The sequence below is a fragment of the Cricetulus griseus genome, chromosome 4 (assembly GCF_003668045.3).
Source record: "Cricetulus griseus strain 17A/GY chromosome 4, alternate assembly CriGri-PICRH-1.0, whole genome shotgun sequence".
NCBI classification, from domain to species: Eukaryota; Metazoa; Chordata; class Mammalia; order Rodentia; family Cricetidae; genus Cricetulus; species Cricetulus griseus.
Genome location: NC_048597.1, coordinates 51,621,001 through 51,648,679, shown reverse-complemented (window position 1 = coordinate 51,648,679; position 27,679 = coordinate 51,621,001). Strand labels below are relative to the sequence as shown.

The 27,679-nt window shown below is 42.1% G+C and overlaps 1 protein-coding gene across 1 annotated transcript; it reads right to left on the bottom strand.

Annotated features, from left to right (window-relative positions):
* Window positions 1-1,619: 1,619 nt before the first annotated feature.
* On the bottom strand, window positions 1,620-26,648 carry Timmdc1 (translocase of inner mitochondrial membrane domain containing 1). The gene is made up of 7 exons (XM_027412687.2): window positions 26,331-26,648; window positions 22,520-22,685; window positions 18,305-18,393; window positions 16,380-16,447; window positions 11,601-11,679; window positions 5,443-5,553; window positions 1,620-2,183 (listed from the first exon to the last, which is right to left on the bottom strand). Exons 1-7 carry the CDS (start codon window positions 26,522-26,524, stop codon window positions 2,033-2,035), a joined length of 858 nt encoding a protein of 285 aa, XP_027268488.1. The 5' UTR covers window positions 26,525-26,648; the 3' UTR covers window positions 1,620-2,032.
* Between the last annotated feature and the right edge of the window lie 1,031 nt (window positions 26,649-27,679).

Below are 27,679 nucleotides of genomic sequence, written 5' to 3'. Positions count from 1 at the left end.
AGGACAGCACTTACCTGGTTTGCCATAAAAGGCTTTCCGATGAAAACATGCATTGAGGGAAGCACTGGAAGTGTGCGGGGATCCCACACCCTCTGGGAACCAGCTGCTCTCCAGTATTGTCTTGTTGGGCTGTCACAGAAGCTTCATATGCTCACTGCTTAAGTCTCTGGTCTAGGTGACACATCTCAGCTCCTCTCCCTAAGCAGAGGCTGTTAGCTGGGACTGAAAGGGCCAGTACTCTACTCTGATGAGAACTTTTAGATGACCAGTCCTCATCCCCAGGAGGCCAGGATTTGGGAAGTTGTATATCAAGAATGAAATGCAAATGTATGCTTAATATACTCAAATAATTTCATTAAATATCTACTTTCAAGTATATAATACTATACACTTAGTGAAAAATCTGAAACTCAATGGGGCTGAGGCTGGAACTCACTGGCTGAGTGCTTGCCTAGTATGTGCTAGACTTCAGGTTCATCAAATGGTTTTGCTGTAAGTCACACAGCTGCTACCCTCTGGGCTGAAATGGAAAGGAAGTGGTTTGCCCCTGGAGGCCTTAGCTTTAGCTACTGCACTACGCTGTTCTTACAGACCTTGCTTCAGAGTAGAACCAACTTACCAAGATTGAGTACAACTCCATTTAAAATGCTAGCAGTTTCTTCCCTCCATCTGATCCACAGTACAGGGTCCTCAACATGGCAGCAATGTTCACCTTCTCCCTTAAAGGGCACACTTTGAGCCTGTCTTAGTGGATGTGACCTGTCAGCAGCACTACTCAAGCTCTTTGGAACCATTATTCAATGCTATTATTTTACACAAGCACTGTCATTCCACAGACTCAATTTGATAACCAAGAGTAAGCGACAGATGGACAGATACAGGAGCTGCTAAACCTTCCTAGGAACCCCTGGGGAATGATAAACAAAGGAATATATATGTTCTATCTCAGGAGGTACAGGGTGAGATTTCACCACCCAACCTAAGAAAGGTACAAAATTTAAAACTTACAAACTGCTAGACCTGGAATCTTCCATTTAATATTTTCAGACCACAGTTAACTGCAAACACCAGAACTGAAGAAAACAAAACCAAAGACAAGAGAAGTTTCTTCCCCATCTGCCCAGAGCTGAAATCTGTAGGACAGCTTCTCTCGGGTAGCCAGCTCCTTGGTGTAGGATGATGCATCTCCTCTGAGCCTCTCCTGTACGTTACAGCACAGATGCTGTCAGCAATGCTTGATAGGAAACAAAGCTGGACAGCATCGCTAACAATAACCACCTGCTTCCATTTTGTTAAATCACATTCAATTTATTTATTTATTTTTTCTAGACAGGGTTTCTCTGTAGTATTGGAGCCTGTCCTGGCACTCGCTCTGTAAGCCAGGCTGGCCGTGAACTCAGAGATCCGCCTGCCTCTGCCTCCCACGTACTGGGATTAAAGGCGTGCACCACCAACACCCGGCTTCACCTTTTATTCTTATTAAAACGAAACTAAATGCATTGAGGCCCACACTGTTTGAAGGGTCCAAAGGAAGATGGTTTCACAGGCCACTTCCTTGATCTAGTCCCTTCTCTTTTCAGTCACTCCAAGAGAACATTTTTAAAAGGCTGGGGACTGAATAGGCAATCCAGACAACCTATACTTTATTCTTTTGGGAAGTATTTTACTTGTATAAAATCTAGCAAGAGGGAGAAATACAAGTATTCAGATGGATCAATGATCAGTATAGATAGGGAAACGTAACCCAATTCTTTGGGTTGTTTTTGGTTCTGTTGTTTTTTGTGGGTGTGTATTTTTGAAACAGGGTCTCATTATGTAGCTCAAGCCGGCCTCATGTCATCTTCTTTTCTCAGCCTCCTAAGCAGCTGGGATTACTGTGTGTGGCACCCAGCTTTGATTGCCCAATCCTTGATGTGCAGAGGGAAAAGGTAAGAGGCAAGTCACTGCTACCACAGGTGCCAGCACTGGCATTTGTCAGGTTGACAAGGAGTAGCCTGGCACTGGCATTCCTTCACACACAGACCCCTTGTCCTCAGTCTTTGCTTGGTTTATCTGGCGATGAAGGGTTCCTAGGAAGGTTTAGCAGCTCCTGGATTCTCTGAGCATTTTCCTCAGACCGAATCTTCTCTAAGTCACTTGCAATTTTCTCAGGGAGGAGCTCAGTGTGTTGCAGCTTTCGTCTCCTACAATCAAGAGATAAACACTATCAAGCTCTGCTTCAGCACTTGTCCTTGCAGACTTCAAACAAAAGGGCATTATCTGTCACACTTTCCCTGCTTTGCTATAAGCAAATACGGTCTTTGCACACACAACACAAAGACTTTCTTCTCTCTCCTACCCTGCTCCACTTTCAATCTAACCATGATTTCCACAACACCAAAATGGACACTGGACACCTAACATGATGGGACACTGTGTCCCACGGTTCTTCCAAGTGATGAGTGGCAGCGGATACACCCTGTGCTGAAGTTTACATTTCAAATTGGGCTGTCCTCCTACCCTTCAGACTCAGGGCTTGGGAGCCCCTGCCACTGTATAAAGCCTCTCACCAGATCCTGTCTCACCTCACAAAGACTGTACAATGGTAATCTAGGTGAATCATCTAGGCAACTCTACAGATAGGTATTTATGAACAGTAGGCTCTAATTACTAAGAGATCAGTCCTTTTCCTAAATAGAATCTTGGTATCTTTCTTTGATTATCAAAGCCACTTACATCTTAAGTGTCAACTCAATCAAATTTGACCATTTTTCTATCATAACTCTATGGCCAGTCTTCTACATTTTCTGCTAGCATAATTTTAAAAACTCTTATTTGTCTATACTGTTTTCAAACACAGAGGCTGACACATAAAAGTGACATAAACATTTGAACTGACTCTTCTTAGAAATACCATACACATATTCATGACAGGTGCAAGCTATACATTTAAAATGTTTTAAATTTTATTTTATGTGTATGGGTGTTTTACCTGAATGTATGTCTGTGCACCATATGAGTGTTTGGTGCCTGCGGAGGACAGAAGAGGGTATCAGATTCCCCAAAATGGAAATACAGACAATTGTAAGCTGCCATGTGGATGCTAGGAACCAAATCTAGGTCCTCTAGAAGAGCAGCCAGTGCTGTGTCTCCAATCCCTACATGTTAAACATTAGTTCTCTTGGCTGAAGAAGTCCTTCATTACTATATTTCACGCTATTACTTTTGCCCATTCTCAAGGTTCTCCATCTTCAAGTCACTGACAAACCTCTTTTATTTTTTTCTCCCCTCCTTTTTAAATTGGAATATAATCATTATTGGTTCATATTTCCCCCAAATGTTAATTCTTTCACAACGTTCTGTATCATAACCAAATTTCCAATAACCTTCCCTTTCTAACCCTTTTCCTAAAGCTTTGTTTTTAAAAAGAAGGCTTGTATGACATCCAGGGCACTAAAAACAAACGGATGTTTCCAATGTTTTAATAATTAACAATATTAAATTTTACATTGCCACTTGGAATTTTAAGTGCATCATCCTAGAACCTGGATAACCATGTACCCCACATGCCCTCTTACCGTGAAGAGGAAGCACAACAAGGAATGCAGAGCATTAGAGTAAATTCTGTCCCTAAAGCAACTGGAGAAACTGAGGACTTAAAGTTAGGGAAAGCAAGGTCCCAGCTGACTCATACCCTAGTGGTAGCACATTCCTATAATCCCAGTACTCAGACACTGAGGCAGCAGGTTTGTTAGAATCTGAGACTTGGTTGGGCTACACACTGAGACTCTCAAAATAAACAATGAAACCTAGTCTAATTTATGTCAAGCTGAGACTTAAGCTCAGTTTTCAAGGTTTTATTGGCTCCAAACCAAAGCTTTGCTCTTCTATAGCATTTAAGTCCTTGGGAAGAAACCTATGTAAAGCTATTACAAATGTCTATTTGTGTGTGTGTGTGTGTGTGTGTGTATGTGTGTGTAACACAAAAAAATTTCAAATAAAATCCCTGGGGGGAAAAAACTGCTTATATGTCCAATTAGAAAAGCAGCAGCACAGACAGGTGGATTTCTGAGTTCAAGGCCAGCCAGCCTGGTCTAGAGTGAGTTCCAGGACAGCCAAGGCTACACAGAGAAACCCTGTCTCAATAAACAAAAACAAACAAACAAACAAACAAACAAAGAAGAAGAAAAACAGCAGCAATGACAGCAGATTTCATCTCAGACACCCAGGAGCTGCACCATGATAAGCACCCACACTTCAAGAGTGCTAGCTGGCAGTAGCCAGGTGGAGCCTATACAAAGTCTACAGAGAGTCAGTTGTCAGTCTCACCACCTTATCCTACAAACTGGAGATTACTGAAGCAGGCCTGTTGGTACAGTCCTGGAATCCCAGCTACTAGGAGGCTGACAAAAGAGGATCACAAGTTCAGAGGCCAGACTGAGCAACTTGGTAAGATACTGTCTCAAAATGAAAATTAAAAGGTGCCTGGAGATTCGGTTCAGTGGTCGATTACTTGTCTAGCATTGAGGTCCTAGTAAATCTCTAGCACTGAGAAAAAAAAAAATACTGTAGCATATGATGGTGAGATGGAAAATGCAAACACTTCATGTTCCACAGTGGCATCCCATCCACAAACAGCTATTTTATCTACTTCAGTTCTTTGTCTATATTAAGAAGTAAAATTTCAAATATGGACACTTAGCATATAACATTTTCACTTTCCCCCACCCTTTTTTGTGAGACCAAGTCTTATTACATAAATCAAGCTGACTTGGGACTCATGGTGATCACCCTGCCTCAGCTCCCAGACATTTTAAAAATAGAAGTTCCCATCTACATCTTCCCTGCAAGGCTCAGGGAAGTGTAACAGAGGAGAGCAGAGGTTGTAAGAGCTGGAGGAACCAGAATGCGGACACTGTCCTCTAGGTATGAGTTGCCCACAGCCTTGTGACCCAGAGCAGCTGTGATTACCCACATAAGACTTGTACAAGGTTGGGCTGTTAGCATTCCTTCATGGGACCAGGGAGGGGCTCAGGAGGCCTGGCCCATCCCTGAGTGTTTATTTATAGGTGGTTAATGTTTTCTGGGGAAGCAGAAGATGCTTTCTTCAGTCATATAACCACTTGTAAGTTGGTCATGTTCCTATAAACAACTATATACCAATGTTCTCGTAGTAACCCTATTAAACCCACAGCGTCATAAAGGAAAGAGAGAAAGGAAAGAAAGAAAGGACAGACAGATCTAAGGAAAGATCCTGATCATATTAAAAAATAAAATTAGTGGCTTTCATTTTTCTAATCCTTAAATGAAAAAGACTTAAAGGACGATACAGATTAAAAGACCGGAAAGATTCAGTAAGCCAAACTCTTCTTTGAACTGAGTGGCAGCAGGGAGAACGCCTGGGTCCTAGCATGGGCTGTACTAGGAAGTCAGACTAGCAGTCTTCACAGGTTCCGAGCTTACCACTCTTCCAGCTTCTGCTCACGGAGTGCCTTCTGGTCCTTCTGTCTTCTCTCCTGAACAGTCTCATCACAGTACTTCTGCAGTGCCATCATCAAGCATCCCATAGGCGTACTGGGGGGAAACCGCAAGTTTAAGGAGAAATCATTAGCCCGAATGACACAGGCTTGTTCTTACTCATCAACAGCAGAGCGAGCGCTCACCCACAGTCAGACATGGAAGCATCTGGTAATTTAAACATTTCTTTCAAACAGAAAAAAATACGGAGGCCATTTTCCTCCTGGATTGAACAACAAAGAAAAACAATCACTGTAGCTTCCTTGACTGGAACAAACAGTAACAGATAAACAGTTGTTTTTTTTTTTTTAAATCATAAATAAGAAATAAACCAAGACAAAGGGGGAAATACCTATTTATGACTAGTTCAAGTAATGTGCTCCAAACTGGAGGCTTCTCAAAAAGAAATGAGTAGTTCATTCAGGACAGTACCAGATCCTGAAGGACAAGACATGTAATGGGATGGTTTGTTGGGAGGAAGATGATACTGGCTTTGAGAGACAGAGCCATTAAAACATCTTATATTCTAGACCTGCTATAACTGACAGCTGCCACATCACCAGTTATACACAAAGAGATGGACTGAGGTGCTGGAGAAATGGTGCTGCAGTAAGAGCACTTGCTCTTGCAGAGGACACAGGTTTGGTTCACACTGTCTGTAACTCTGATTCTAAGGGACCCCATGCCCTGTTTGGGCCTCTGAGGGCACTAGGCATGAATGTAATGCACATGTATACATGCAGGCACTCATATGTACACATAAAATAAAAATAAATGGTTATTTTAAGAAAAATAAAAATAAACTTCTTTAGGGGCTGGTACAGTGCTTGCCATGCATGCAGAAAGACTTCAATTTGCATCCTGAGAACCCAAGAAAGAGTCGGGTGTGGCAGCATCCCTAGGGCTTGCTCAGTACCCTGTCTAGCCAATATGTGAGCTCCAGGTTCAGTGAGTGATCCCATTTTAAAAAGAAAGTGGATGGGGCTAAGAACACAGCTTAGTGGTAAAGCCCTTTCCTATCACGTGCAAGGCCCTAGGTTTAACCTCAGTACCACAAAAAAATAAAGATAATAAGGTGGTATGTGACTGAGAAAGACACCTGACACTGATTTCTGGCTTCCACACCCATGAACACAAATGCCCATATATACAAAAGCATATATATGTGTAGAAAAGAAACTAATTATCATAGGGACAAACAGAATTTTCTTCTTGTATCCTCAAGGAAAAAGTTTTGACTTTGATATATGTCAAATTCTTTCTGGCTAGAACTTTAATAATCTCATCTAAAGATTTTTTTCTTTTTCTTTTTTTTGCTAAGCCAAAGAAATCTAAAACTACATCAGCAGAATGGAAAAAGCAAATCTCTCTCTCTCTCTCTCTCTCTCTCTCTCTCTCTCTCTCTCTCTCTCTGTGTGTGTGTGTGTGTGTGTGTGTGTGTGTGTGTGTATGTATGTGAGAGAGGGAGGAGGGGAGGAGGAAGAGGAGGAGGAAGAAGGGAGAGAGAGAGAGAGAGAGAGAGGGAGAGAAAGAGAGAAATATGAATGAATTATGGCTCATTAAAAAAGGAAACCAGCCAAGCAATGGTGGTATATGCCTTTAATTCCAGTACTTGGTAGGCAGAGGCAGTCAGAGAGCCCTGGAATGGGGTGACAAGGAGAATCCTAAAGTTTCCTCAAATGTGCTGGAGTCATGTAAGGAGAACCCTGAGTGCTTGTGAGGAAAAAAAAAAAAAAAAAAAAAGAGTTGTGACGTTGGTTTTTTCAAAACACAAAATTATGTGTCTTCGTGCTCTTCCCAGGTATATCAAATAGGAGTGAGTTTACTTTAGATTACTCACTATTGCTTGCTGCTATTACTCAAATGCCTCTGGAAAAACATGTTTTTGCCAAGTGTGGCTTGTCCTTGTGACTGTACACTTTATTCCTGTGATTCCTCTTAACCCTCAGTATAAATTGTCTGATTCTCTGAGTAGAGTTGGCTATTGCATGATAATTTAGTCTGCCTCATTTTTAGGGTCCATTCTCCTGACCCACACCTCTAGAGTGGTAAACACTCCACCAGGACCATGAGGAGACAGTACACCTGACTTTACTGTGCTGCATGGAAACACAGATTTCTCAGATTTGAATTAATCAGAAAGGAGATTATCTGGGTGAACCCTTTAAAAGCTGTTTCCTCTGGCTGAGAAAAGCAGATGATCTGAAGTTATGAGGAGAGGTATTGCTATTCTGAACATGGATGGCCCATGAGAAAGATATGGGTGGCTCCCAGGAACAGAAAGGGAGTGTCTGGCTTACAGTGAGGAAAAACAGATCTATACAGTTTGACTCAGATTCATTCAGGTTGGCCAACTATCTAAAGTTATATGTACAAGGGCACAGTTGCACTTACACAGCTTCCCTGACAAAAACACTTAACCCAAATCTAAAGCAAGACTAATCAAAGCAAAGTGAGAACCACTCTGGGTACTGCTATAGGGGCTGAAGGGCTTTGAATACAGACTTTCTTTCATAGATGAGCTAGAACAAGTTCACTGTGATATCTCTACCATGAGTTCACCCTAGAAGATGCATGCTGACACATTTAGGGGTGAGATTTTATGAGGTCTCAAATGGTTTAACCAAAAGTAGGAAAGGAAGAATGTATCTCATACATATATAGGTATATAAATAACAAATAGGCAAATGTCAGCAATTGGTGAATCCAAGTAGAAATCACATGAGGGCTTTGAGTTTTGTTGTTTGATTTTTAAGTAGTGCTAGGAATTGACTTAGCCTTGTGCATGCTGGGTAAATGCTCTGTCACTGAACTACATGCCCATCCCTGATATAGATCTTTACATAAAGTCTTTTTTTCCCCCTGGTGTCAGTGAGCGGGATGACCCCCATGCCCCAAGGTTCCCAGAGAAAGAGGTAAACCTGCCGCCACAGCCTGCCCTGTCCAGCCGCTGAGAGGCATTGGAGCAGCTTCCATATGCTCTCGCCGTCCCGGTGCTTCTGGATTTTAGACTCGGCACTCCCAAGATGATAAAGACAGATCCAGATAAAGAAAAACCTCTAAAGGTTTACATTACATTTAAAAATATATGTAGGCTTGTGAGAGAAAAAGTAACAGGAGAAAATAGAGTAGCCGGTTGTGGTGGCCAACGCCAGTAGGATTTGCTGAAGGAAGCAGAGACAGGCAGATTTCCACAGAGAAACCCTGTCTCAGGGAAAAAAGAAACAAAAGGAAGTAAAAGTAGAATAGTAAAAAAGCCACCTAGAGATGAAAAATACACAAAGAATCTGGATACTAAATGCCATACTGTTGTCTTTAAATTGTTTGATTGCCGAGGAAAGAATTACTGCTGCTAAAATACATTTGATTATAAATGCTGCTAAATTAATCCAACTTCTACATTTTAAAAATGCTTTGACTTCAAAATTTAAGTTTAAGGACAGGCTACTTAGAAATAAAGGTTTTGCTTGTATTTCCACAGAAAATCAAAAGCTGTTGATTCCTTCCAAACTAATATGGTTTGATCAGGCAAGACCCCCGAAGCTGAGATGATACAGCCTTACAGACTACAAAAACAAGGACTTGGTCAGGTTTCTATGTATTATCATGATCCTAATGGTATATGAACATCGCCCCCAATCAACAGGAAGCAGTTTAGAAAGAATGACGCCCATATTCCCAAGTATTGTTTATAAATGTTTGTTTTCATTTAAATGAGGTTGGTTATAAATGATAATGAGCACAGTCAATCTCTTTTTAAAGAAAGAAAAGGGGAATAGGATATAGGAATGAATACTTTACATTGGTAAAGATTTTCATTTATTGATACAACTTTAAGGTCAATTTTGTGATATGTATATGTCTCCTCTTGTTTAGGTATTGTGCTTATACAGATCTTTTACCTATAATAGTCAGAACTTATAATTAGGTTAGTTAGGTTTTCTAGATATATAGAGATATATTTGAGATGGATAGGTATTCTTCAAACCTTTCAAAGACCTCAGAAATATGGCATTTAAATGGTTTAGGGTTTTTCTTGGCAATGAGACACAACTGCTCCTGGCACACCAATTACGTCAGAAAGGAGGATGGGCATCGAAGAAACTCGTTATAGAATTTGCTTTCAACATGGCAAAATAGCCATTTGAGCAAGAAACTGCTCTTGCCTGGACTGTTTGTTGCTGTATAAACTGGACATGCAAGACCCACAAGAAATGACTGCTAAACTTACAAAACTGAAGGGTTCCTGTTAAAATGGAGGAATGTGCTAGACACACTGTGGCCTATAGGCTGAAGATGGATGCCCCATCGTTACAGAGGAACTTTGGGTGACTGTCCAGGTAACAAGATGTCTCTGTCAATTCTAGAGTTTATATATTATCCTTCTGTGGTCTTTGATAGAGTTGAAGACAGATAGTTATGGTTATAGTTTTCCTCAGTTATTATAAAAGATAGGTTATCTTTCTTTTTATTTAGACAGAAAAGAGGAGATGATGGGGAATGTACTGTGTATGTTTATCTTATTGATTGTTAAATAAAATACTGTTTGGCCTATGAGACAGCAAGTAGACAGGACTAGGAGTCAAAGAGGATTCTGGGAAATGTAGTAGAGAAGTGCTGATCCGGGCAGGAAGTGACATAGCAAGGAGACTCATATTTAAGCGAAGGAGAACCAGGAAGGGCCCTTTTTCCTGTTCGCCTGCTCCAGCGGCACGATGTGATCCACCAACAAGGAGGGACGCCAATAAGGCGTCCGATAAGATAAGTCTTATAAAATATATAGATGTATGATAATTGAGACTGAGCTAACAGATGAGGAATCCTAGTCATTGGCCAAGCAGCACTGAACCTAATACAAGTTTCTGTTTATTCATTTGGGCCTAACTCGGGCAGGCAGCTGGCATAAAGCACACATAAAGCTGGCGGTGGGGCTCAGGCAGCTTTTGGCAGAAATATTGTAACATCCCCCTTTGGTTTTCTTTCTTCCTTCCCTCCTTTCTTCCTTCCTTCCTTCCTTTCTTTCTTTCTTTCTTTCTTCCTCTCTTTCTTTCTTTTTTTTGTTTAAGGTTTTTTGAGACAGGGTTTCTCTGTGTAATAACATCATCTGTCCTGGAACTCACTTTGTAGACCAGGCTGGCCTTGAACTCACAGAGATCCACCTGACTCTGCCTCCCAAGTGCTGGGATTAGCTTCATAGGGTCTTAATATATTTATTCACCCAACTTTTCTGTAGGTTTGAAATTGTTCACATTTTCAGCATTTTAGCTAGGGAAGAAAACATTTAAATAAAAAATACAATTTTAAAATATTACAAAACACATGTCCTATGTGAACAATTTTCTGGTCATTTTTCTTGCTCCCTATGAATGTTCAAATTACAAGTAATTACAGGTATTGGTAATGTTTAGACATCTTTTACCCAATGAAAAGGATTCTTGACTATATATCCTATTTAACTCTACTGAGTTTTCTTTACTATTTTAATTATATAGTAATAACTATAAATAAAACAAGTGGGGGCTGGAGAGATGGCTCAGAGGTTAAGAGGGCCAACTGCTCTTCCAGAGGTCCTGAGTTCAATTCCCAGCAACCACATGGTGGCTCACAACCATCCATAATGAGATCTGGTGCCCTCTTCTGGTGTGCAGATATACATGGAAGCAGAATGTCATATACATAATAAATAAATATATAAAATCTTTAAAAAAACAACAACAACAACAAGTGGACAGTCAGAGCTGGAAATAAGGCTCAGTGATAAGAATGTTTACTGTTCTTGTAGAGGGCCTGGGTTTTATTCCTAGTACCCATATCAGGCAGCTCACAACTGCCTGGAACTCCAACTCCAAAGGATCCAACACTCCTTGGGTACATACACATACACACACATGTACACATAAATAATAAAAATACACATTCACAATTTTAAAAAGCAGACCATTTACTAGCATCTGGGTTCAATCCTCTCACATTCCCCTAAATAAGGAACTGAATGAACAGTTGCAGCCATTGTCAATATAGGACATACATCTTTAAAGACTCTGCAGACTAAATCTATTCTTTATAATGACAACCCATTTACACTAAACCAGGTTAACACTTACCCCAACAAGGCTCCAATTATACCACCAGCCACCAAGCCTCGAATACCTAAGTTTACTCTGAACAAACCGCCTGTGACAGCTATTTAAAAGAAGGAAAAAAGGCAATATTAAATCATCCTTAAATGCTACACTTCCAGCATTTACAGTAAGAACAAAGACCTCTACGTGAACTTCCTGAACCCACCATGGCTGTAATCTCAGCACTCGCAAAGAGGCCAGAGGTCCAAGTGGCAGCCATGAAGGTAACTTTCTGTCCACTCCACAGTCAAAGGAAGAAAATATTTTGTAACTACTTAAACATTTTAAATATCCTCAGTCTCACGTTGGGGGGGTGGGAGTGCAGCACACGCCTTTAAACCCAGCACTTGGGAGACAGAGGCAGGCAGATCTCTAAGTTCAAGGTCTACAGAAGGAGTTCCAGGACAGCCGAGGCTACACAGAGAAACAAAACAAACCCTCAGTCTCCTATGGCTCTACTTCATTTGTTTTGCCCATTTCCTCTTAAAAACCAACATTCACTTCACCTTTTCCCACATTTTCACCTCTTTCTTCTTTGAGGCAGATTTGTCCAAACTTAAGAGACAGCAGCAACAACAAAGCCCTTCACTAGCCCTGAAGACTCTGCCTTCTCCCAGCCTCACCCATTTGCACTGCCTGCCATCCAGTGAATCAGGCAGACCTGCAGAGGCAGCATGCAGCATGCGATGCCACCTGGTGACCGACACAAAGAGTGCACCTCTCTTCACTAGAATTCTATTTCTAGAATGCTGGTTTGAGTTTCCTTTCTAAAAGCAGGGCCTCATGTAACCCAGATGTCTTCAAACTCAGTAGGGAGCTGAGGATGACCTTGGACCTCTGGCCTCTTTGTGAGTGCTGAGATCACAGCCGTGTACTACCACCTCCAGTCTGTGTGGAGCTCAGGAAGAAGCCCAGTGCTCCGTGCATGCTAAGCATGCATTCTACCAACTGTGCTACATACATGTCAGCTATTTTCCACCTTCACTAATGCCATCTTGGGTGGCAAAAAATTTAGCTGTTTAATATGAGTTTTATATTTCTATTTAACTATCATATAATCACTTAAATTTTTTCTAAATTAACAAGAACAAAAACCACTTTAGTATCATTATTAAGAGTACACTTCCAAATAAAATATTTTTAAGAAACAAAATGGGGCCATGTTATATATATTAAACTTTTAATTTTCTGTGAATATATTATTAAATTTCATGATCATCAAATTTTCAGTTTTCGATATTAAAGTTTCCCACATGATTCTACTGCATAGACATACCACAACTTTTATCTTAACACCAGTTTTCTTTTTTGGGGGGGGGGGCGTTCGAGACAGGGTTTCTCTGTGTAGCTTTGGAGCCTATCACTGAGATCTGCCAGCCTCTGCCTCCGGAGTGCTGGGATTAAAGGCATTCTTACACATAAATCTTTATACATTTGACAGCTTCTTTTAAATGAACTCATAGAAATGAAATTCTGGGACAAGAGGTATCAACATTTTTATTTTAAAAGTAATTTTTATGCTGGGTGTTGGTGGCGCATGCCTTTAATCCCAGCACTCGGGAGGCAGAGGCAGGTGGATCTCTGTGAGTTCGAGACCAGCCTGGTCTACAAGAGCTAGTTCCAGGACAGCCTCCAAAGCGACAGAGAACCCTGTCTCGAAAAAAACCAAAAAGAAAACAAAACAAAAAAAAAAAAAGTAATTTTTATTTCAGAGTGTGAGTTTGGAAGAGGTATGGGCAGTAACCTGCTGTTAACTGCTGAGTCATTTCTCTAGTCTCCAAGTGGGGTGGCTATTGGCTGCCAACTTGTCTATATGTGGAATTAACTAAAACATCAAACTTGAGAGGCACACCTGTGGGGGAATTTTTGCTTAACTTGAAATAGGAAGATCCATTCTAATCTGGATCTTTGAGGTGGGAAGACACACCTTTAATCTGGGCCACACCCTCTGCTGGAAGCCTGTATAAGAACAGGAAGAAGGAAATGTTTTCTTTGCCTGCTTGCCCTTGCCTGACTAGCAAGCCATTCTCTCACTGGCATTAGAGCCTACTTCAATTCTGGCATACAGTGAAGACCAGCTGAGACGCCCAGCCTCATGGACTGAACAACTGTGTAAAACAGAGAAGCACATTAGTAGGGCCTGCAGTGGTCCCATGTGTGCTAAGTGTGTCTTAAGCAGGATCTCCTTATTGAGGAGCATATTCTTTTCTTTTTGGTTTTTCAAGACAGGGTTTCTCTGTGTAGCCTTGGCTGTCCTGGAATTCATAGAGATCCACCTGCCCTTTCCTCCCAAGGGCTGGGATTAAAGGTGTTGTGCCATCACTGCCTGATGAAGAGCAGAAACTTGAGAAGGTGCTGAAGGCACAGCACAGAGTCAGAAAGCAAAACAAATATGGAGCTTTTTAAAGTCATAAATGTTAAGGCTCACAGAAGATTTTTCATACATAGTCTTACTCTCTAGCCCACAATGTACTCAAACATGAGGTATTCCTCCTGTCTTTGCCTTCCAGTTGCTGAGATTAGAGGCGTGAGCCACCATGCCTGACTGATTCTTTCCCTACCATGCCTGGCTGATTCTTTCCTCTGCTATCTTATGTCTATGGTTCAGTTCTTCTCCAGTAAAAATCTAAAAATATTTTTGTGTGCATACAAATGCACATTTGTGTTTGTATATTGAGCAAACCATATATACCATAACATGCAGGACAACTTCAGGTATGGGTCCTCACTCTCCACTTAGGTGAGACAAGGGTCTCTTTGTTGTCTTTCCACACTGCTTACAGCACGCTGGCTGGGCCCCAAAGTGTCTAAGGATTTTCTTGCCTCTGTATTCTATCTCCCAATAAGGAGTGCTGGCATTACAGACGTATCCAGCTCTTACATTAGTTCGGAGGATTTGAACTCAGTCCCTTACATTTATATGCCAAGTGGTTTTACCCACCAAGTCCTATTCCTAGCCACCATCCAGTAAATTTTTAATTTCCATTACTGTATTACCAACACCAGCTATTTTCATTTGATTACATTTTGATGTATCATTACATTTGACATTATTTGAGTTCTTCTGTCAGCTCTTTCCAACATATAGCTTCCTTCTACCTGTTGGAAATTTCCACCCCACCCCACATTTTTCCATGTCTTGTTGCTGTTACTGTTGAAAATGAACTATTTTCTTTTGGAGACAAAGACTCATGTGGTTCAGGCTAACCTCAAACTCTCTACGTAGACAAGAATGAGCCTGAGTTTCTGACCCTCCTACCTTTGTCTCCCAAGTGCTGGGCTATGGGCATGTGCTAGGACTCCCAGCTCAAAATGGACTCATAGCATGCTTCGGCAGCTTCTAAGTTAAACCATGTCCCTCACATGGCTGAGGTTCTACTTTCAGGTTGTGATTTGCCTAGATCAAATCTCTGTGTTTTCCTGAAGAGCATAGCCACTGATGTCTGTTCTAAGTTCTTATTTTTATGTCTGGCTTCCTAGAAAGAGTTAACAATTCCTTGTAAGTGGTAATTAAAGGTTCTATCCTTGGACAACAAATCTGTCTGTGGGTTGAGAAACAGATTTAAACTTCAGTTTACATTATCTTTTCTAGTTTTTACTTCCTGTGTCCACAAGAACTCACATACAAACAAATAAAACTAGCTTGCTAAAGCCCACACTAGATCCCTGTTATTGCCCTCTCTATTTTTTGTTGTTGTTATTTTTTTAAGATACAGTGTCTTTACATGCTGCCTGGGTTGGCCCTGAACTTGTGGGCTCAAACGATTCTCCTGTCTTGGCCTCTCAAGCAGCTACCTCTAGTTTTATTGTCTCCTCATTAAAATCCCATTAAAATCCAGCCTGGTTTACTAGTCTATGGCTCACCCCAAACAAATCAGAACCATAGGCTGGCTGTGTCAGGAGTCCCTGACTGTTTTAAACAACTTCCTCAATATGGAATTTCCTGTATGCTCTTCCAGAGAGTTCCGAGTGCAGGGATGACAGGCATCTGTCACCACACATGGCTCTATGCTCTACTTTTAATGCTTGTTTTAATGGTGTGTCACCACTAGAGGAAAAAAGCTTTAAATAAAACCAATCTCTTACCATGAGTAAATCTGATCCTTCCTTCTTCACACCCCAGTCCCACCTCAAGCTATCGCCCTTCCTTGTGCTTAAAATATCAACCTGCTTCTGCAGAACATCTCTACAATTTCCTCTTGACGCTGCTCTTTAGCCCACTAGCCTACAGTTTGCTCCGTCCCAATCTGCCGGTGTCAGCTTAAATGACCTGAAAGGCCTCTACAACCCTGTCCATGTCACATCCATGTCCCACCTATTTGCTGCTTTCTCTCATAAGAGCTGGTGGTTTTGCCCATTGTCACAGGTAAAATTTAATGAAAGCAAAGATCTTGTCTGCTTTAATAACTACCAAGAGTCAACTATGAGGCTATTTGTAAGCATATTTATATGAAGGTTGAAAAGGATATAGTGTGAAGCCAATCAAAAAATTCCACATGGGCCTGCAGCGATGGCTCAGAATTTAAGAGCACTGGCTGCTTATCCAGAGGACCTGAGTTCAATTTCCAGCAACCACATGGTGGCTCACAGCCATCTATAATGAGATCTGATGCCCTCTTCTGGCCTGCAGTCATACATGCAGGCAGAACACTGTATACATAATAAATATATTTTAAAAAACTCCACAGTTCTTATTCATAAATCCTATATATTCTAAACCATACTTGAAATTAAAATGTGAACAAGAAAAAAACACCTTACCTCCAGCAATGGCAAAATGGCTTAAGGCATTTTTATTTCGATACACAGTTAGTCCAGTGTTCACTGTGCTGTGAAGAAGAGAGGACAAAGAAAACATTTCATTCAAAGTACACCCATTCACCTTCCTGACTGCTATTTTATTGAAATGATAGTTTTAAAACATCCTATTAGGACTAACGAGGTAGCTCAGTTGGTAGTGTGCTTGTCTGATGGGGAATGTACTGTGTAATCTTATTGATTACTGAATAAAGTACTTGTTTGGCCAATGAGACAGCAAGTTAGAAGGGACTAGGAGTCAAAGAGGATACTGGGAAATGCAGTAGAGAAGTGGTGATCTAGGCAGGAAGTGACATAGCAAGGAGACTCATATTTAAACAAGGAGAAACAGGAAGTGTCCCTTTTTTCCCCTCCGGTTTTCCTCCAGTGGTGCAATGTGATCCACCGGCAAGAGACGGTGCCAACAGAAGGCAACCTCTATAAGATAAATCTTATAAAATATATAGATTTATGATAATTAAGATTGAGCTAGCAGATGAGAAATCCTAGTCATTGGCCAAGCAGCATTTGAACCTAATACAAGTTTCTGTTTATTAATTTGGGCCCTAACTCAGGCGGGCAGCTGGTGTAAAACACACACATGGCGGTGGGGCTCGGCAGCTTTTGGCAGAAAGATTTATCTTAACACTTGTCTATCACTTACAAGGTCTGCGTTCAATCCCAGCACAACATCAGACTAAGCATGGTAGCTCATGTCTCTAATCCCAGCAATTTGGGATCTGGAGGCAGGAAGATCAGAAATCCAAACTCATCCTCAGCTACACATCAGGTTCAAAGCAGACTGGGCTACATGAGACCCTGTCTTAAAAAAACAAACAAGTGCTGGGCTGTGGTGGCACAAGCCTTTAATCCTAGCACTTGGGAGGCGGAGGCAGGCGGATCTCTGTGAGTCCAAGGCTAGCCTGGTCTCCAGAGCAGTGCCAGGATAGGCTCCAAAGCTACACAGTTAGAAACCCTGACTCGAAAACCAAACAAACAAACAAACAAACAAAAAACCAAGCGAACAAACAAAAACCAGAAACAACCACCAAATTCCTGTATTTTTAAACTCTTGTCCTAGTCAAGGCCCCTTCAGTGTGTTCTAGACTAACATGCCTATGCATCTCTAGGTAAATCTGTTGAAGAATGAAACAATAAAATCAAATTCCCAGAACAAATATTCACTCAGAAGAATCAACTTAGAAAGAAGGGCTCTACAGTATTTCTTTTCTTCCAGGGATGGTGGCACACTGTAATCCCAGGATTTGGGAGGGTGAGATTTTGAGTTTGAGGCCAGCCTGGGCTACATAGTGAGTTTAAACTCAGCCTGAGCTACATAGCAAGACACCCATCTCAAAAAATAAAAGAAAAAGGAACCCCTATATCTGTTTTTGACCCTAGTTGTAGAGCTCTATCATGGGTACAGAACTAATATTGAATCAATTTCTTATGTACATAGGGGTTATTAAGAAAAGGCATTATAGGGTCAGTGGCACGGCTCTGTGGATAAAGACATCTGCTCCAAGTCTGACCTGCGTTCAATCTCCAGGACTGGCGTGTTGAGAGGAGAACCGACTCCTCTAAGTTGTTCTTGGACTGCCACATGCACACTATGGCACAGGCATTGGCACACACAGACATGGACACACACACATGGAAAAGGAATTATGAATATTTTCATGTGAGTGTTCACTTTCATAACACCTCTTGCTCAAATGATGCTTTCCTAGAAGAATACTGGCATGATGGCACATGTCTGTAATTCCATGAGAATCACAGTCTGAAGACAGCCTGGATTCCACTGCACTCTAGGTCAGCCTGAGATATAGCAAGACACTGCCCCTCCACCCTGGAAGATTAACTCAGCTCTTATACAACCGAGCACTTACTTGAATATGGTTACAAAAACTGCAGTTCTCCAACTCCAACGCCAGCCATACCGGAGGAAGCCCCTCGTGCCAGCTCGGTGTGCACTTTGCTAAAAATAATTTGTTAAAATGCTGTGAGGTTCCAAGATACTTTGACATTTTCCTTATTCTACACCTGTACTGCAGAAATGTCAACTGCAAAGTACTCAGGTACCCCTAAACAGAAACATAGAAAAAAATTTTAGAACTATTATTAATACTAACACAAGTAAAGACTTGGGAGTCAGAGAAAAGGGCTAAGAGGCTGTTGGCTCCTCCCCATTTGAGAGACAATTGTATCTCCTCACGCAGTGCTAGCTACTACCCTCATACATGACAGTGAAGACTGGAAGTTAATATTTGCTTGTGCTGGGTACCTGGCTACCAGAGCTACTTTCAACTCTGAGAAGTGGGTACTGTCACCATCATTCATTGAAAGTTTCACAGCACAGTCATGGCTCAGAATGAGAAGAAACTTGTTATCAAAGGGAAGGCCAACTCCATGTTCTAGGAGTGATATCCATTAATATATATACAAATACCCTGTAGAACCTACTAGTATATTCACTATTATAGAGAAGGCCAGGGCCCACTTGAAGGGTGGAGCCAAGAAAACATTATCATCTCTGCCCCTTTTACTGATTCCATGCCTGTGATAGATGTGAACCACAGGAAGTGTAACAACTCACTCAAGATCATAAGCAATGCCTCTTGTACCATTGACTGCTTACCCTACCCTCAACCCTGGGCCAAGATCATCCATGACAACCTGAACATCATGGAAGGATTTCAACCAGCTGATTCCATTACTGCCTCCCAGAAGACATGGACAGCCCATTTGGGAAACTGCAGCATGATGGTGGTGGGGTGGCTACTGGTATTGCCACGGTTGTGAGCAAGGTCGTATCAGATATAAGGGGGAGCTTACTAACACTGACACGGCCTTCCAGGTTCCTACCCTCAATAAGTCCATCATGACTCTGATCTGCTGCCGAAAGAAAGCTACCAAATAAAATGGCATCAAGAAGGTAGTAAAAGGCCAGGCAGTGGTGGCACACGCCTTTAAACCCAGCACTTGGGAGGCAGAGGCAAGCGGATCTCTGTGAGTTTAAGGGTAGCCTGATCTACAGAGTGAGTTCCAGGACAGCCAAGGCTACACAGAGAAAGCCTGTCTTGAAAAATACAAACAAACAGAAAAGAAGGTAGTGAAATAAATAACAGAAGCCACACTAAAGGGCTCACAGAGCTGTATCAAATATCAGGTTATCTCCTGCACCATTAACAGTGATACCTACACTTCCACTTTTGATGCTGAGGTCACTGCCCTCGATGACCACTCTGTCAAGCTCATTTTCTGATATGACAACCAATTCAGGTAGGCAACAGAGTGCCCACCTGACCTTCAAGGAATACGAAGCCCTGGAGTACTATCTCAGCAAGAACACAAAAGGAAGAGAAAGACCCTCAGCTTCTAGGCCCCAACTCAGCCCCGAATGCACTGAGCATCTCCCACCCCCCCACCCCCAGTTTTCATCACAGACCCTCAGAAGTGGAGCGCTTAGGGAGTCCTACTCTCAAGTACCATCAATAAAGTTCACTGTTGGGCTGGATGGAGAGATGGCTCAGCAATTAAAAGCAACCTGGGTTCAGTTCCCAGCATCTACATGGTGGCTCACGACAATCCAGTTCCAGTTCCATGAGATCCAACACCCTCTCCTGACTTCTGCAGACAGCAGGCATGCCCATGGTATATGTACACACACACACACACACACACACACACACACACACACACAGAGAGAGAGAGAGAGAGAGAGAGAGAGAGAGAGAGAGAGAAATTAAAAATAAATCTTTAAAAGAAATATCAGTATGAACTCATACTTTGAGGTAGACACACATAGAGCATCTCACACACACACTTCCAAACTCTGTCTGCCCAGTCTAAAAGCAATAATACCCTGGAAGAGTAGAGTACACCGTGGACCCAGGTCTTGTTTTCTACCAATCTTCCCTAAAAGAAATCTTAGTTCCACCAGACATGACAGAACACACATTTAATCTCAGCACTGGGGAGGCAAAGGTAGGAGGATCTCTGTGTGTTCAAGTCCAGAACACCCGGGGATACATTGGGAAACCTTGCCTAAAACAAAACCAAAAAGAACTCTGAGTTGGCCACTTTCAAGAGCAGGAATAGAAGAGTAGGAATAATAGAAGAGCCAGTCTGGACTACTAAGCAAGACCCTTAAAAAAAAAAAAAAAAAAAAAAAAAAAAAAAAAGCCAAAAACAAAAACAGAAAAACTCACAGGCAGTGGATCTAAAAGGATTCCAACTGCCCCAAATACAAGCCAACTGGAGTATTAGAACAAATCACAGTAATGGAATATAACTCTATGGAATAAATAAGAAATTCTGAGTACACATAGATAGAAACAAATTATAAGTAAGAATCATGTGTTTTGCAGGGCAGTGGTGGTGCACTCTTAATCCCAGCACTTGGGAGGCAGAGGCAGGTGGATCTCTGTGAGTTCAGGGTCAGCCTGGTCTACAGAATGAGTTCAGGACAGCCAAAAGCTATGCAGAGAAACTCTGTCTCAAAAAAAAAAAAAAAAAACCATGTGCTTCATACCAACACTCTGGTCATGAGCAGACCACATATACTACATGTTACCAGAAGATGGCCTAAGACCTTGTAGCTGTCCTAGTTTGTGCAGTATATTCTGAAACTCAAATAACAACAAAATTAAATAGCACATTTCTCAGAATAACTCATTATTACTTTTATTATTATTTATTAATTAATTAAATGGATGAGTAAATAAATATAATAGTGGCGACTACTACTACCTAGCACAACACTAACCAATGAATGTAAAAAAAAAAAAAATGCTAGAATTAGAAAAAGGCCATTTGACAATCATGACAGTAAGAACCATTTTGAATAAGAATAAATTGAATTCTAAAAGCACAGGGTAGATGAAAATAAAATAGGATATTTACAAAATCTCAAGGTGTCTAACAAGAATCTATAAAATACTTATTTCCTCAAAACGGAAACAGCAATTTTATGCTATGGGAACCCGGCAGATCTCATGTTACCCATGTAACTAAAGGTCATACCAAGAGTCAGAGGAAATATCAAATCTAGGGCACTAGGGCGTGCATGCGTGCAAGCATTCCAGGGCATGCACATAGAGGTCAGAAGACAGCTTATTAAGAGTCTGCTCTCTCCTTGCCCCCATCTTGGGAATCAAACTCAGGTTGTCCAGCTTGGCAGCAAGCATCTTCAGTCACCAACCCATCAAGGCCCACAAGTCTGATTTTTCTGTTTTTCAAGACAGGGTTTCTCTGTGTAGCTCTGGCTGTCCTGGAACTCACTCCATCAACCAGGCTGACCTCAAACTCACAGATCCACCTGCCTCTGCCTCCTAAGTGGAGGGATTCTCTTCAGATTGTATAACTCTTTAGCCTTTCACAAATCTCAATTTTATCATGAGAAATTGTGGTGGTTTGAAAGGAAATGCCCCCCAAAGGAAGTGGCACCATTAGGAGGTGTGGCCTTGTTGGAGAAAGTGTGTCACTTTGGAGGTGGGCTTTGAGGTCTCATATATGCTCAAGCTACACCCAGTGTCTCAGACTGCTTCCTATTGCCTACATATCAAGATGTAGAACTCTCAGCTCCTTCTCCAGCACCACGTCCACCTGCGTGCCACCATGCTCCATTATGATGATCATGGACTGAACCTCTGAAACTGTAAGCCACTCATTCCAATTAAATGCTTTCCTTTCTAAGAGTTGTGGCCATGGTGTCTCCTCAAAGCAATAGAAACCCTAAGACTGAAACTATCAAGCAAATCTAAACTGTAAGCCATTCTACAAATGGTCCACAAGGTTTAAAACTGTCCAAGGGCAAGACTGACAGATAAACTATTTCAGACTAATGGATTCTAAAGAGGCATGAGGAAAATTCAGTATGTATTCTACTATTAGAAGCTAAACTAGAAAAAAAATCTTTCTTTTAAACAGGTAAGTTGAAGAAGTAGAAAATTCATTTAGCATTAATGCTTCCATTGCTGCTAAGTGTAGATCTAATTTCTTCACCCTGATATTCCAAAACTCTCCGAAGTCAAGCTCTAACAAAGATGAAGTGTGAAGAGAATAGTTAAACTGGCGTATCCCATTAGCCCATCAATACTTACCACAGCGTCAAAGCGGTTATGGAACATCTCCCCTTGACTCTGCTCGATGTAGCGGTTTTTAGCATGAATAAAAGCAGGTATTCCTCCATATGCCCAGCCAATGATGCCTGCTGAAACAGCTGCCCTGCAGATATATTCAACTTCCTTTGGAATTCTCTGATGTTCACTAAAACACCAAAAAGAAAATGTTGTTGGGACATTATTCAAAACACTTTGTTCAGAACCATCCCAAACGCTTGCACATGTTTTGTTATGGGCAGAAATGATGAAATGCTTTTGTGAATTCAACAGTGCAGATATATAAGAGCAGCACAAGTTGGTATAATGGGGGACACCTGTAATTACAGCATTCAGGAGGCCGAGGTGGGGGAATCATGAGCTTGAAGCCAGCCTTTGTTACATAATGAAACCCTGCTATAAAAACAAAACAGCAATACATGTATTGCTTATGTCTTAAACAAAAGCAATCTATGCTATTAGAAAACTAGAACAGTAATTATCCTTGGGAAGAAGGGCATGAAGGGGAGCTCCTGGGATATCGGTGTCAACTTCTGCTGTTGTTTGTGTAGATGGATGCTCATCTAGAAAAACTCATTAGTAAGTACACTTAGGAATATTTTTCTAAGTACACAACACAACCCTAGAAATAAAGAAAAATCTTTGAGTTGGATAAAGAGACTAATACTTTCATTTTTAAATTCTAAGCTAATAAAGATCACATGAACTCATGAGATTTTTTTTTTTTAATAGGTATACAGTGTTCTGCCTGCAGGCCAGAAGAGGGCACCAAATGTTACCAACCACCATAAGGTAACTGGGAATTGAACTCAGGACCTCTGGAAGTACAGCCAGTGCTCTTAACCTCTGAGCCATCTCTCCCACCCAACTCACAAGATTTTAAGAGCAATACATAAAATAGGGATTTTAAACAGCTGAGATTCGGATTCTAAAGATGTCAAGGTCCAGAGGCTGGAGTGATGGCTCAATCAGTAAGAGAACTTGCTGTACTTGCAGAGAGGTCTGTAGTTCCAATTCCAGAATATCTGATTCTTCTTGCCCTATTGGGTATGAAGTACCTACACAGCGCACATGCATACATGCACACATTCAAACACATGTAATAAAAGAAAAATAAATAAATCTCCTTTAAAAAAAAAGTCAAAATTCTTACTAAACTCGTTTTATGGTATACTCAGATGGCACTACAGAGAGCACTGGAAGCCATCACTGGGGGGGGGGGGTTCAGGTCCACCTGAAGAACACAGTGAGAGCTGTCTCTTTATCAAGAAAGTGTCTCACATTGCCTGGGACCTCCTGATCCTCCTTGCCACCTCAAGTGATGACACTGCAGGCACATGCCTCCATGCCTAGCTTTAAAATCATAAAAGGGAAAAAAAAGTACTGAGAAAATTTACTATGTAATAGGCAGCACAGGCCAATCTAAAATAAGGAAGAGCTGTTTCATTCAAATTATGCCTCTCAATACATAAAAACTACAAAGTTTTCCAGGAAGTTTCCAGGATAGACTCTTAAAATAGTTAAACAATACAGCACTCTTACAGTGACCCTATGTGCACCAGTATTTAGATTGCTAGCTTTCTTTTGAAAGTGTGGGATTCTCAATCACTATACTCTTCCTTCATGTACAAAAAACTTAAAACTCTAGAAAACAAATCCTTACATTTACATTCATAAGTGGCTATAATTTAAATTTTATTTTATATTAAACAGAACTTTAAAAATTCATCTACATAAAAACTGATCTACTGTAAAACTCAGAAAAAAAATGTAAAGGGACTTGAAGTATAATACAGCCACACTTTGCCTCTTTGTTTAGTCCTTTGAATAGTTCAATGATGGTAATATTTACCTCAATTTTACTGCCGTAAAGGCTCAAACTGAGTGTGCAGTACACTCTTGTGATCTCAGCACTTGGAAGGTGGAGGCAGAAGATCAGGTCATTCTTACCTACACATGGGCTACCTGAGACCCCATCTCAAAATCCTCCAAGAAAGAAAATTAAATAAATATAAAAACAATAAAGACTCTAAAATGTCACAAACTCAGTCCAAGCAGCTAAAGAATAGCGAAAAGGTAACAGGACTAAGTAACAGGATGGAACTAGACATAGGACAGTGTTGTAATCTGGGATCTGTTTTGTAGCATGCAGCCAGATCTATCGCTCTGAACCCTGGTTTTCCCTTTCACATCATGGACAAGAGCATAAAAATCGCATAACATTATTTTTCAAGCTTTCTTTAGTTCCAATATTCTGTGGTTTGTAATAATGATCAAAACGACTATCTCCTGTGGGCCATAGTAGCAACTGAGACATGGAAACAAGAGGTCATTATGGCTTACAACACAGGTAGACTCCCAGGACTCAAAAACTAAAATAAATCTCATATACACTACAGAAGATCATTCAAAAATATACAAGCTTTTGGAAGGACCTTTGAGAAAAATCTGACATATTATGTACTAAAACAAAGATGATGAGGGGCTGGAGCAACGGCTCAGAGGTTAAGAGCATGTGCTGCTCTTGCAGAGGGCCCAGAATCCATTTCTAGTATTCACATAGCAGCTCACATTGTCTGTAACTCCAGTTCCAGGAGATCTGACATTATCAGACATGGGACACGCAGACATGCAAGCAAAACACCCATACACATATAGAGATATAATTATAAAGAAATATAATTTTTAAAAAGACAAAATAAAAAAGAAAAGTAATAGAATAATTACATATAAATCTGGCCCAACTTATTTACTCAATTGATAACACAGTGTAGTATGGTAAATTACTTCAAGAAATGATAAACTTTCTCTAGTAATAAATGAGGGTAGATATTAGGTGAAAGTAATACAAAGAGCTAATCATTTGCTCTTCACATTGTTTATTTTAATATCTAGTTTCTGGCAAGTGAGGTAGATCTGGGAGGGTAGCTCCTGGGGCTCAAGAGGTCTTAACGTTTGATCCCCCAGTAGGGCAAAAGAGAGCCGCTGGGCCGAGAGGCTCAGGCCTGTGATCCCAGAATCTGGGAGGCTGAGAATGGGATGTTGCTTCCGGATCCAGGCCAGACTGGTCTACATACACAGCCAGGGTTACATAGCAAGACCCTGTCTCAAAAAAGATGGGGGGGGGCGGGGTGAAGAGGTGGCTCTGCAGTTAAGATCACGTACTGATCTTAAGAAGGACCTGAGTTCAGTTCCCAGAATCATGTCAGCTGACTTGAAACTACAGGTGACCCCAAATTCACCAGGATCTGATGCCTGTGGCCCGAGGGCATCTGCACTCACGTACACACACCCCCAACCACATATATACATACACAATTTTTAAAAACGGAGGTGAGAACACGGGGGCAGAGAGGTAGGAAAGAGCAGAGAAGGGAAGGAGAGCAGTCGTCACAATGTTCAGTTCCTTGTGCAAAATAAGAATAAACTGACAATTCTCTCTGCCCTTCCCCAGCTCCCACTTGAGGTATATTGGGCCACGACTGGCCAAGACAGACCAAAGCTTGAGAGCAAGTGAAATATGCAAAGAATGCTAGTGTGGACTTCCAAATACAGTTCCCGGTGATCACTACAGGACAATAACCGGATTGACTCAACTTTTCTAATATATAAAACTGGGAGTACGATGCTATTTTAAGAGCGTGACTTTGAATGAGTCTGATTCAAAAAACCAGCGTGTCGAGCAGCTACGGGAGGCGGCTATCTCCAGGGCAGAGAGGACGTTCGGCGAGCGACACTGGCCCGCTGCGGGGACCCCCGAGTCACCCTCCCCACACACCCGAGGCAAGTTTACTCTTTGACAAACAGCTGCCGGAGGCGGTCCCATCCGGACTCCGGGGAACCCGGCTCTGAGACATAGGGATGCGGCTCCCGGTGCTCCGCAAAGTCTTGGGAATCCGCAGCCACAGCACCCGCAGCAAAGACTCGGGAGAAAGGACCCCAGGCCGGGCTAAGCAGGCCGCGGGGCGCGGGCGGCGGCGCCTCCATGGCGCCCTCCCACCCGGGGACAGACACGCAGGGGCTGGCGAGCGCCGCGGGAGAGGGTGACCTGCGGAGCCGAGCAGAGGTGAGCTCGCGACACAGAACCTCACTTCCGGTCGCCAGCCTGCTCGCTGCAGGAGGCACTCGGAAGCACGAGACAGGAAGTCCCGCCCTCGTCGCGCAAAAGGCCGAGGGGAGGGACGACAGCCGGACCCCGGCTGAAAGCCCTTCCGCTTCGGGTAGTCGCGCCCCGGAACTGAGTTGGCGGCGGTGGCGTTTCAGTGAGGTGCTGAGGTGTTTCCGCCCCGCCGGTGCGGTCTACTGGGCCTGGCTCCGTTCCGCCTGAAGTGCTCACGACTGTAGTGAGGTGGCATCGTTTAAAATGCGCAAAGGCGCAGGGCGTTGGTGGCGCACGCCTTTAATCCCAGCACTCGGGAGGCAGAGGCAGGTGGATCTCTGTGAGTTCGAGGCCAGCCTGGTCTCCAGAGCAAGTGCCAGGACAGCCTCCAAAGCTACACAGAGAAACCCTGTCTCGAAAAAGAAAAGAAAAGAAAAGAGATGCACAGAGGCCACACAGAAGGCGACGGTAGTTTATCCAGTGCAAGTGGAAGTCCGTGCACCACCACGCTGCTCTGGTGGGCCGAGCACAGTCCACCCTTCCCCCGACATTAGGGCGCACCTGAGGAGCTCCAAGATTTGAGGATGCTTTGTGAAGCATCAGCTGTGGGCATCTTTTTTTTTCCTTAGCGTGGGTTCCGCTACAGTATTCGTACGCTTACTGCGAGAATATGCGAGAAGGCATAACATCTGGAACTTTTATCGTTTAATATCTGGTACTGATATTTCCTGTTATTTTCTGCTAACATGTGCTCCGAAGTCTAGTTTTCATTGGAATGCCCTCTCACGGGATGAAGCGGCGCTGCAATTTCAACCTTTAGGAAGCCAAGGACGATTCAAGACCCGATTGAGTCATATATGAGGCCGGCCAACCCGGGCTTCACAAGACCACAGCATGATTCCCAGCACATACCAGGCATATCACAAACATCTGTACTCCAGCTCCAGAGCACCATACACCCAATTCTGGACTCTTGCACACACACACTTTTTTTTTTTTTTTTTTTTTAATGTAGATGTTGCTCTATCTGCACATACACCTGC